At 39.2% G+C, this 12,603-nt stretch overlaps 1 protein-coding gene and 1 long non-coding RNA gene across 2 annotated transcripts in view; both read right to left on the bottom strand.

Moving 5' to 3' along the window:
• The window catches only part of LOC139943859 (uncharacterized), a 295,369-nt gene that overhangs the window by 261,684 nt on the left and 21,082 nt on the right, over positions 1 to 12,603 (bottom strand). The window lies entirely within an intron of this gene.
• Positions 1,888 to 11,836, bottom strand: LOC139944511 (salivary peroxidase/catechol oxidase-like). Its single transcript, XM_071941552.1, has 11 exons — positions 11,714 to 11,836; positions 11,067 to 11,215; positions 9,616 to 9,754; positions 8,900 to 9,093; positions 7,064 to 7,237; positions 6,422 to 6,640; positions 5,532 to 6,213; positions 4,574 to 4,741; positions 4,300 to 4,466; positions 3,267 to 3,390; positions 1,888 to 2,801 (listed from the first exon to the last, which is right to left on the bottom strand). Exons 1-11 carry the CDS (start codon positions 11,731 to 11,733, stop codon positions 2,663 to 2,665), a joined length of 2,175 nt encoding a protein of 724 aa, XP_071797653.1. The 5' UTR covers positions 11,734 to 11,836; the 3' UTR covers positions 1,888 to 2,662.

Genomic DNA, 12,603 nt, shown 5'->3' with positions numbered 1-12,603 from the left:
TCAGGCGATGTTGGGCGCCCTTTACCGGTGTCAGATGCAATTGTGTCCGCCAAGCAATACTGCCGCTCCGGACACTTTTGCATGTGCAATTGTGTCCGGGGCTATGCAAAAACCATCCGGCGGACATGTACATGACTGTACATGTATGTGCGCGCGTGAGCGAGCGTGCATGTATATGTCATGTATATGCAGCATGAACTCACGTATTTTATAATTGCAGAGCATTTCCCATGTCAATCATGACATGCACTTTATCTTGTAAAAAAATGACGAACGTGTTCCGTCGACCAAAGGCGTTTAATTTACCGCAAGGAAGGTTTTGCACGGGGGCGGACACAACTGCATATGCAAATGTGTCCGGGCGGACACAATTGCATCATGCAGCAGCGTCCGGGCGGACACGATTGCATATGAAAAACCGTCCGCCGGACATTATTGCATATGCAATACTGTCCTCCTGATAGTATTTCATAGAGGACATAATTGCATGCGACACCGGCAACTAATACAAAAACGGGAACTCAAATCAAGGCGAGCTTGAAGAGCGAATTTGGAAAAGGAAGACTGTTTTGTTCGACAACACTCGAATTTAATGCATTTACATGTACACACATTCTTATTATTTGACATGGGAGCATCGGTGAAGTTTACTTTGGGCTGTTTTTCGTTTTCCTGTTGTTATTTTTCCTGAAGTGTATTGCTGATCCCTGGTCTATTTTATTGGACTAATCCGGACAACATTTAACCAATGAGATCGTAAACCAGTGTAAACCAGTGTTATGCTGAGCCTGTCAATCACCGGACAGACGCAGACATTTTAACTGGGGGGGGGGGGGGGGTCAGGCAAGCGGGGATCAAAGACACTCAGGTGGAGAGGCTATGTATCGAACAATTTTGCGCATTTGTTAGAGGGGGGCAGTTACCGTCATTCACATTCCGACCTTAGTCGACCATAACCACGGTAGAAATAATTTTGTGGAGTTATGATGATTAAACTGGCTCTTGTCTTGAAGCAGTTGCCAGTGTTTTGTACGGACGGTCTTAAGTATCACAAAATATATTATCTACACTTTGTGATACTGGTTTAAAACCAAGTTAGACCAAATTTGCCAGTGTGGCAGGAGAGTCTTCCCCCGGAGATAATGTGTCCATCCCCTTCCCCATATACGGCAAACTGTGTACAAAAACATTTCCGATAGCGCCCTCTTTGAATCAACCTCATCCAGCGCTTATTACTTCGCCATTATGGGAGACAAAATCTCCAAGGTTGGATTTCACAAAGAACTAAGACTAGTCTTATCTCGAGTTAGGACGAAATACTCGTCTTGATCTTTTAATATCTCCTAGATGGACTAATCATAAGGACTATAGTCCTAACTCTTTGTGAAATCGACCGGAGGGACAGTCCTATGACACCTTGATAAATAAAACATATTTTACACTCCAGTTTTTATGCTGAGCAATGCTATGTACTTCTCTTTATTTATCAGTGATACCTGATATTTTAAGTTCTGTTTTACTTCTACACCTAAGCTACATATAGGAGCTTCGTCATAGCAGTCATGTCTTATCCTGAACTGCCTTAAAACCTTTTCTTGGTGGTACTATCGAGGGCGTTGTTTTGTGTGGTTTTTGACTATTTGTGGAGTTCTGGAGCTTGTAAAACCCGTCGACTTTGTTTTTTCTAAATTGGACAATCAGTTTGATAAAGAATCTGACAAAACGGATGGCTTAGGGTTGCAGCTCAGTGCAAACCCAGCAATTAATATGACCAATTTTATATTGCGCTTTGTATGTTTTTTTCTTCATCATTTTGTGTTTTATTCTTCAGATGATCAACTGACTACTGTCAACCAGATCAATACCCAAACAACTTTAAGGAACCATGAGAATTGTGAGTATATTTCAAATTTTAGTTGTTCCATACTCGCAGTTTTAATTTTCCCATTGGTAATAGGGGCATGCCACGTGGCATTGATACTATGTGTATAATTATTGTTGACGTAGAGTGCTCGCACACCAAACAGAGTTTGAGCGAATGAGAATTATGTCAGTCAACATTCTGGGTGAATGAGGTAATTGGTGGATGAGAAAAGTAAATTCAGTACCTCCAGTGGAAATATTTTTGTTTTACTTTTGAAAAATAATCTTATAATGCTTTAACACACAGGTGTATTTGTGTAAAGAAAGCCAAATAGTATTCTTTATGCCCGATGCAAATTTAAACACCTTACTCCGGTAAGCATTGTTGTGCATAGCCCTAGCACCTCCATTAATTTGCCCCTTGTTATGGGAACAACTTTGTTTTGACATCGATTTGTAAATCTTACATTCATTTTTCGGGAACGATTACCATTATATAAGGCATGGCCTATGGGAGACTTTGGGACGCTAGGTGGCGGCAGACTCACCAGGTAAACTTCCATTGTTTACGTAAGTTTTAGCTTGCGCACACTACCAACTACGTTTTACATGGTAAGTATGCTGCCACCAAGCGTCCCAAAAGTACACATTTGCATAATTATAATTTTATAATCTATTGATATCAAGTTTGGGAATGAAATTTGTGTTAGAGCATGATTTTCGTCGGTTGTTTAATCCATTCAGGATTTTGGATCTGCCACCAAGCGTCCCAAAAGTACACATTTTCATAATTATAGTTTTAGAATCTATTGATATCAAGTTTGGGAATGAAATTTGTGTTTGAGCAGGATTTTCGATGGTTGTTTAATCCATTCAGGATTGTGGATCTTGTATGAGGCCAGTCACCAGACTTGCTGTACTCGTGGAACGAGTTAAACCTTTTGAAAGACCAGAATAAGAAATGGTTAGCACTGTATTCGCGGGTGTATCGTTTTGAGTAGTCGGGACGCCAAACATCTGACGTCATCACTTTAGAACAAATTGATAAACGTAGGGTATCAGACTAGAGAGATAGTAAATACGATTCAAAACATTGCTTTGTGGCTGTACAATCAATATGGTTTGCAGTGACACCATTTCCTACATCCATAAAGCTGTTTAAGCAAAAGACACTTCTCATGATATTTACATGCTAAAAGCAAAAAGGTAGTATGGAAGCTTTATGGAATTTTGGTTGGTAACCAGTTGCTGCTATTCAGAAATATTTGTCTCTGCGTAACATATTATTTTGTGTGCATACATAGTTTTTTTTTTATTGGGCACTGGCGCTAAGCGTGTATACGATTGAAAACAAGAAGTATAAACTTCAAATGAATATTTTAACCACACTATCCATTTCTTACCGTCTTTCTTTCGTCTGAAAGTTCTTAGGTGCCACGAAGACAAATGGTTGGATTTTCGTAACCCCTTCCACGTTATCACACATCAATCTTGCGAAGGTTGCTTTTTGAATCTCTTCAATTTCGTCTGTAGACAAACGGAAATTTAATTATTCGTAGTAATTTGGTGACGATTTGTATTTGTGACAATGCAGAATCTGTGCGCATAAAGTAAGTTTGGACGGTATTATTATACTTAAAGTTGGTAATGGGGGTGGTAATAATATGGCAGTCTTGGTATCTCCACTATGATGGACTGATAGTCTGTCAACTCTGTCAAGTCAGTTTTGGTTGTGTGGAATTTAAAGTGCTATTGGAATAAGAGTGGCAAGATGGCACCCTTGTTACCTCAAGTACTTTTTCAGGCGTTAATGTATAGACCTTATACACATGACGTCATTTCAGTAGGGCGCCCTCACCAAGAGGTCAAAAGGAGGTTGTTCATTGGCCAATACTGTGCCCCGCGCGTACAAATCTATGTGCGTCTCGTTTGTTAAGTCACCGTTTTTCTCTAAGATGGCGGCTGGATGACGTCAATGCTTAAGGTCAACTGATAGGATTGTTTGTACATGTATGTAGGGAAGTCACACGGTGATGAAATGCTTTTGTCTGTTAAGTTCCCAAGCATCCTCTTTCTAAAAACCTTAATGGTTCTCTCTGACCAATGAGGGCGCCATCACATCGTTAAGTTATCAATCAGTTTTAGTGTTGTATAAATCTCAACTCTTTGTTACAATAAATTGTAACTAAAGCCCACTTCATACTTCATGCGAATGCGAATGCGAAGCGAATTTGACGTGAATTTGACGTCCTTTCGCAGCGATTATTCGCAAGGGAGCAGAGCAGAGGGCAGTGCTGCGAATTGTTCGTTGCGAATTTGTGACGTCAAGATTCGCCTCGCATTCGCATTCGCAGGAATTATGAACCGCGCTTAATGGTAGCGATAATTAATTTTAAAAAACAATGGAAAAAACATGGAACAATCTTTTTTACATACCTACTGTAAACTGATCAGAGTTTTTGTAGAAGAAACGGTCTCCGAATTTGAGTCGTTTGAATTGGTCCGCGAACATGCAAGCCAAGGTTGGGCCCACCAGAGCATTGGGAAGATGGTCTTCAAGGATCAGACCGGCGAAAGCATCGATGTCTCGTACACCATTATCTCTGCATTGGGAAGATTCAAAAGGAATGGACTTACACAAGTTTATGCACTATAAATAGCTCTTTCTGTGTTTTTTTAGTACACGAATCCAACACACGTCACTACTTACCCGTAGACTTGTTTAAGCTTATCGAGGTTAGCTACACCAATGTCAGTTAAGTCAGAGTAGTCGTTGATGGCGCTTACTCCACATAACTTCTCCCTGATCATAGCGTAGCTTGGCAAGCCATGCTCACGCCCTCGTTGAATATTCAGCGCTGCAAGGTCAACTCCATCACTGAAAAGGTCAAAGGATAAAGTCACCGGTTGATTCAATGAGGAAGTTTTTGGGGTGCTATGTGGGTGCTATAATAAGAGCTATAGCTCTATGGTGGTTGCAGTAGCTTTACTAGGCAAATTCATTGTTCTCTGTAATGTACGCACGCTCAGAATACGCTTGCTCAACAAATCTTCACTCTAGTTAGCTTAGCCCCGGTTAACTGCTCGTGATATTTAATATAAATTATCAAATACAATAATTATATAGTATTAGTCTGCTGCCACCAAGTGTTTCAAAGTCTCGGATTACATCACGACACCAAAAACAGTTAAAGTATTGCTTAAAATACAGCGAAAAACCTGCATGCATGGCATGAAAGGCCCTATCGTTATTTTAAACACCTTTGTCATGTTTCCCGAATCCAATACGCACCAACGCCATCTAAAAAAATATACCGCAATGCATCTTGGCAAACTGAGTACAGTTACAGAATAAACCAAGCTGGTAAGAGTGACGTCATTCTGTATATGAAATGCTAGGTTTATAGTTGTGTGCTGCAATACTTCAAGAAGTGCACCATGATGGTGGCTTGTGTTGCTTGAATTCGGATCCCCCGAGTCATTTGCGTGCCGATCATGCGCATTTGGACTTGTTTATGAACTATTGGACTTGTACTGTAACTAAAGCCTCAAATTGCGTACGTTGACGTGAATCATAGCACCATGCTTGAATATTAAGAAAACATGCTTGTCCACATTTGAAAATTATAGCTTAATATGCAAGTACTTAAGCACATGAACCAAATTACCCTGTCGCATTCGGATCTCCAAACAGGTTGTCAATAATTGCTGACGTCAGATGTCCATCAACCAAATCCAATTCTTGAATTGTCATTCCTCTCAAAATAGAATCTACCGCACCATCAGGTATTGATTCGTCAAATATGTACGAAGCATTGAAGAATGCTTCACTCATTTGAATCGGTGGTATGTTCGAGGCCCTGTATTTGTCCCGGCTATTTCCGGCTCGTATTATTGTGTCTGGTACTTCGGTGTGCCCGAATCGGAACCCGGCCGCAGCAAACATGTTAGCAATAGACGCATCAACGTCTGGGTTGTATTCATACGGAGCATCCGGACCGAGTTCGTTAGCATTGTAGAGAGTAGCACCAATAATCTGTGGAAGGTATTCATTGTATAATATATGCTGCCATTCAGCGCCTACAATCTTACGAGCTTTATGGAACACTTCATTGGCGGTTGATGTAGGGCGGAGTGCACGCAGCTCTGCAGCAATGCGGTTGTGTTCTCGAAGGAACAGGGTGTGGAGGGCGGTGAGTCCGGGCTGCTCAGCGGCCCGACCGTCCCCAGCGAGACCGCAGTAGATGTTTTGTTCTGCGTCGATCCCAACACACATGTTTAAGGCGATATTTGGAGGGAGAAGAGGTCGGCCTGTCTCGCCATCTGTAAGGTGCACCATGGAACCACTCTCTGAAAATAACACAGTTTTCAAAATATAATCAAAAAGATCCCGTGCCTTTTTCATTTGGTTCAATTCCCTAGCCTTTTCCCAACGCTAACCAGTAGCAGCCTCAACATTGACAGATAACAAAAAATGTATTTGATTCAAATCTATCAGAAGTTGGCCTCACAAAAGCTGAGGTGCCTTGCATAAAAAGACACTTTGGCACAGTCTTACCGTCAGTAAGTGTATCTGCAGTCATATCACTGGACCCATACACGAATGATGCATCCAACCACGTGGTGATAGAGTTGACTTGTTGGCGAACTCCGTCACTGTCAGTCTCATGATGCGCTCGAGTGAAATCAAAACAACTTTTGCCCCCAAACACTGGGTCAGGTGAGTCAAATGTAATAGCGAAGCATTCGCCCTCAACGGCACACCCACTGCAATTAACTACAAATGGAAAGGGTATAAGTGAATGCACATAATGGCTGGGTCATAAAGTTGAAGCACAGACTGGATTGACCCTTAGCAACAGCCGCAAATATTGCGGGTGACACTTACCCATTTCTAGTTGAAAACTGATAGGATCTTTACAGTCTCACTCACTTTATAAGTTTCATTTGCTAGAAATATTGGCTCTGAAGGAGCTGTTGTCAAGTCTCGACGTTTTAAAACGGTATACCCTGCTGGTCTTCAGGAGTGGTTTGATGATCGGTTTTTCCTTTAAGACCAGCATAGTATCTGATTGTCTGATCTAAACGTGTAGACCACAGCGACTGATGTCAGAGCCAATACTCCTAAACAGTAAGTGAAAATTACTTTCTGGTGAGCTAAGTAAAGTAAACAGTTGAAGAGGAATAAAGTATATAGTACCATCTTGTGCGTGCACTGCCGATAGATCATGATCAGTAATTTGCCCAAAGTGTACACCAAGTGATGTAAAATTGGATGTTGTCTCAGTACTGCCATCGAATACACCACGCGAGACTGTTCTGGCACTTGGTAGTGGGCCACCGTTTACTGACAACGTGCGTGATGTACCAACACCTATCACATAAAGATATATTGAAAATGTTAATTGTTATAGTTACATTACTATTTATATGTTTGTCAAACAAGTAAACTGATTAAATCACAGTTCTCATGTTATACTTTTAAAGGGACATTACAGAATTGGTAAGAAACAAAAATCGTGAAGATCACAGATTTAAATAAAACTTACACGGTCTAATAATGATGATAGTTGAAAACATCCCTTGAAATATTTCTGTCTGAAATGTCATATTTGATGTTTGGAGTTTATTGCTCAGTGAGCGTTTCATTCAATTTATTAAAGGCATCGATGCGATGCAAAATTTGTAATCGGTTTTTTACTATTCTCTCGTGGCCGATTAATCTCAAACTTCTACAGGTTTGTCATTTTATGTATATGGTGGTTGGTGCTTACACCGCTAGCAACTGTTTTGTTAGCAAAAAAAAAAGTTCAGTAATGTTGCTTTAAAGGCAGTGGACACTATTGGTAATTACTCAAAATAATTATCAGCATAAAACCTTTCTAGGTGACGAGTAATGGGGAGAGGTTGGTGGTATAAAACAATGGTGGAAATAGCTCCCTCTGAAGTGCCATAGTTTCCGAGAAAGAAGTAATTTTCCACGAATTTGATTTCGAGACCTCAGGTTTAGAACTTGAGGTCTCGAAATCAACCATCTAAACGCACACAACTTCGTGTGACAAGGGCGTTTTCTTCTTTCATTATTATCTCGCATCTTTGATGACCGATTGAGCTCAAATTTGCACAGGTTAGTTATTTTATGCATATGTTGAGATACACCTCTTGTGAAGGCTAGACTTTGACAATAGTGTCCACTGCCTTTAATAAAGATATTTTTTATATTAATACAATTTTCAACGGGCCACCGTTTACTGACGGCGTGTGTCAAAATGACAATGCTTTGACGTCATGCTTGTGAGTTTGCTTTGTTATACCTCCCCGCTGCAACAAAGCGGCTATACAAATTGGAGCTAAGTAATAATTTTATGAGTGATAACGTAACAGACTATTTCGCGAATCTTTCAGAAAAGCACTGGATATGTGTATTCGAAATGATTGTTTTTTTACACAATTCAAATCTATTACATTCATAATATGACCGATTTCCGTATTGATTGAAAACATTTCAAATTGAATTCAACAAAGGTCACGACTTGTCATTTTCGCTCATGTACCTGTTTAAAGGCAGTGGACACTATTGGTAATTATTCAAAATATTTATTGCCATACAACTTTTTTTGGTAACGAGTAATGGGGAGAGGTCAACAGTATAAAACATTGTGAGAAACGGCCCCCTCTGAAGTGACGTAGTTTTCGAGAAAGAAGTATTATCCCCGAATTTCATTTTGAGACCTCATATTTAGAATTTGAGGTCTCGAAATCAAGCATCTGAAAACACACAGCAAGGGTGTGACAAGGGTGTTTTTTCTTTTATTATTATCTCGCAACTTCGACGACCGATTGAGCTCAAATCTTCACAGGTTTGTTATTTTACGCATATGTTGAGATACACCAACCGTGAAGACTAGTCTTTGACAATTACCAATATTGTCCAGTGTCTTTAAATTGAAAACAAAACTAGTATTTATCCTTTTTTTTTTTCCTTCGTCAGCTTCTACAAAGTAGCTTGAATATGTTAGTGATTTTTCGTACGTACCATCTCCGTATGCATTGTCAACAACCCTTTTTAATGGCGTTTCCACCATTCCTATTTCGGTATGGACAAGGTTGTTACAGCTCCCATCTAGGGTACGGTAGGGCGTAGATGCGTCACAAGTCGTTTGCGTTTTCACTTGCCCCAAAACGTCATCAATTTGAATGATAAGTTTGTCCACTTCATCTTTTGAAAGCCTGTAAGAAAATGCACAAGTTTTAAAGTTAATATTATGAGTTCTTCAATAATACAGACAGAACAATGTAATACCAGGGTCTGTAAAAATGTTCATATAAATTGCATAGGCCTTTCTATACCCACTCACCTGTTAGCCAGTGGTTTCTAAATATCTCATTATAAAACCAATGACCTCTTATAGCGCGCATATCCGTCAGTCAGTGACGCTCCTGGTGCTGTTACATACAGAATTTCCCTGCAAGGTATGTAGGACTACGTTTGAATTATGAGACCTACTCATTTTTTGTTTACGAGGGTGATGTTGCTTAATATGCCAATCCAGCCAGGAACATCAGGGCGAACCCTTTTCTTATTTATAAAAGTACACCGGGTTCTTTTACATGCGTTACACGACACACGGGACCAACGGCTTGATTTCCCATCCGGAGGACGAGTACACTCTGCTAATCGGAAACACCAAAATTTGAATTCGGTGAACTTAACCGCTCGGTCACCACACTTCCAATACTATACCCACTCACCTATTTACCAGTGGTGTGTCATTTTGAAGCTTGGTCCTGAATTTTCCCAATTTCCTGATAGCAATAGGTGAACGGCTGACGCCATTAAATTGGTTCAATAGAGATTCTGGACTACGTCCATCCAACTGCTGGTGTTTTTCTGTTAACATTAACCAAATTCAATTATTTAATCATTCATTAATACACGTAAAAGTTTATCCTTTCTGATTGGTCTAGAGGAGATCAGGTGGAGAACGCACGGCTTAATATTTCAGTCGGTAGGTCGGATATTATTTGGTCCGCGCAAGTTTTAATCTTTCGCGATATTTATTTATTTCATATATTTTAAAGACATTGGACACTATTGGTAATTGTCAAAGACCGGTCTTCTCACTTGCTGTATCTCAACATATGCATAAATTAACAAACCTGTGAAAATTTGAGCTCAAAAAAGACCAAGGAAGTTGCGAGATAAAAATGAAAGAAAAAACACCCTTGTCATACGAAGTTGTGTGCTTTCAGATGCTTGATTTCGAGAACCTCAAGTTCTAAATCTGAGGTCTCGAAATCAAATTCGTGGATAATTACTTCTTTCTCGAAAAGTACTCCACTTCAGAATATTTTGTACTACCAACCTCTCCCCATTACTCACTACAAAGTAAGGTTTTATGCTAATAATTGTTTGAGTAATTACCAATAATTGTGTCCAATAGTGTCCACTGCCTAAGGTTATACAAAAGTATTTATAAAAAAATAATTATGTATAATTATGAAAAGGAGATTGCACTCAAACGCTATTAAAATCACACAACTTGAAACTTTAAAACAAAAGCAAATTCAGAACCTTGCAAAAACAACACACATAAACCACTATAACAGGACAGCCATTTTAACACCCAAAGCCAAACACGTATGCACTTCAACCTTCTAAAGCCCACCCCCCCCCCAAAAAAAAAAAAAAAAAAAAAGACCCCCCCCCACCAAAAAAAAAAAAAGGTACAAAGAACATAAAAGTTCCGATAGTTTGAAAGTGAAGCGTGCAGATTCGAAGCATGAGGAGTTATAGGATATAGGCCTAGCACTCAGCGTGATAACAAATTCAAGGCAACAACGAGAGAAGAAGAAGCTTAATTTGTAGAAATTCACATATAATGATATTATTACAAGAAAAAACACTGCCTCTATTTTTGCAAAATAAATCGGCACCCGAACAAAGATATTGACAAAACGGGGAGATCGCCAACATAGGGCTAGATAGCTCAGTTGGTAGAGTGCCGGCTTAATCCGGAGGTCGTTGGCTCAAATCCCGCTCTAGTCAATTTGTTTTACCTCAAAATAATGACTGTGTGGAGAACGTTTTTAATTTGACTGATAAACTCCATTCCACGAAAGCTCGAAAATATGGAATCAATTTATTATACAAGTTATCATAAGAAACATACTACTGAGCCCTTACAGAACGTTGCACGTACCTTCACTATGTCCCAAGTATGCTTGGATGTTGCCATCTTTGTGAATAAGATCCTCCAATTCTTCTAACATTTTCATGTCTTCATCATAGATGTTCCTCTTCTGACGATGACCGACAACAAACGAAGTGATCACCAACAACACCAACAGCCTGAAAGGTACAGATAAATTGAAGGCACTGGTCACTATTTGTAATTACTCCAAATAAACGTAGTAGAACAACTTACTTGGTAATGAGCAATTGAGAGCTATTGATAGTATAACACATTGTGAGAAACGGCTCACTCTGAAGTAACGTATAGGTTTTGAGAAAGAGGTAATTTTTCACTTAAATAATATTAAAAGACTTCATCCCTGAAGCCTTCTATTAGGCGCCTGAAAGCACACAAAGTAATTCAACAAGGCTATTTTTCTCTTTCACTATTCTCTTGCAAATTCGATGACCAGTTGAGCTCATCTTTTTACAGGTTTATTAATATTTTATGCATATGTTGGGATACAAAAAGTGAGAATACTGGTATTTGACAATTTACCAAAATGTGTCCAACAGTGCCTGAAAAGAATTGTCTCTACACACTTTTGAAATTCAATTTTAGTTTGTTCCCAATATTCAAGTTTGGCTGCATGCGGTAAAAATAACCAGTCTTACCTTAAAAACATCGTGAACATCTTGCCTTACTTCGCATCAATGGCAAACTGTGTAATTAAGGGTGTCGGTGGTCTCTTTATATAGGCCTTCCCTCTTCAAGAAAACACCAATATGTGCTCGTTGAATTCAGCATAATAAACAAACGTTCTGTTTACTAGCTGATCAAAGTTCAGTTTAAAATGACGTGGGTTATAGAAAAGACTATTTTGATTGGTCGACAGCCGAGTGATATCGGTGACCGATTTGCATTTCGTGATGGTACTCTGGTGGTCGAGTGATTGGAAAAATTAAATATTGATTTCACTGGATTCAAATGCAACTTTCTTTAACAAATTATTTTAAAAGCATTTCAGACAAAAACATGTCTCTATTTTGCTGGGGATAAATTTCAACTTTATTTAAGTAACCTTACAGACAAAATATTACAACTTTATATCTAGACACTAGACTTAGCTTTGCGAACTGCTATACCAACCAAAAGGACATATGGTATAATTGGAAAATATGGCCTGACGGAGGCTAAAAAAGAAAGATTCTGCAAGGGTCGAAACGTCGGGTTATGAATTTTCTTTCTTTTTCTTTTTTCTTTCTTGCTTTCTTTATTTTTTTGTTTTGGAGGGGGGGGGGGGTTACCAACTGTTTAGCTGTTGAAAGTGTATATAATGTAGGCCCCTATCCATAACAGAATTACAAATACCTAATGCAAATCTTGACTGTTGATGTTGTGTGCTGTCAACTGACGGGAATGTGAACCAGTGGAGTTTTGAACAAAAGAATGAAAAAAAACATACATTCAAAATCAGGGTTGCGTAGCTACTGTGAAGTCAGTTTGCTTTTCAACTTATCAATGTTTATTTTCGAACTTTAAAATTCATTTAGAATATTGACTT

This window comes from Asterias amurensis, chromosome 11 (assembly GCF_032118995.1).
Source record: "Asterias amurensis chromosome 11, ASM3211899v1".
Classification (NCBI taxonomy): domain Eukaryota; kingdom Metazoa; phylum Echinodermata; class Asteroidea; order Forcipulatida; family Asteriidae; genus Asterias; species Asterias amurensis.
This window is presented reverse-complemented; position numbering and strand designations above follow the sequence as displayed.

Excerpts from the sequence above, each read along its gene's own strand:
- LOC139944511 (XM_071941552.1), bottom strand. The coding sequence starts at position 11,733 with ATGTTCACGATGTTTTTAAG. Across the intron at positions 4,742-5,531 it reads GGAGATCCGAATGCGACAGG|TGATGGAGTTGACCTTGCAG; the intron begins GTAATTTGGTTC and ends TGACCTTTTCAG. Across the intron at positions 2,802-3,266 it reads TTTCAGACGAAAGAAAGACG|GTTTAACTCGTTCCACGAGT; the intron begins GTAAGAAATGGA and ends GTCTTTCAAAAG.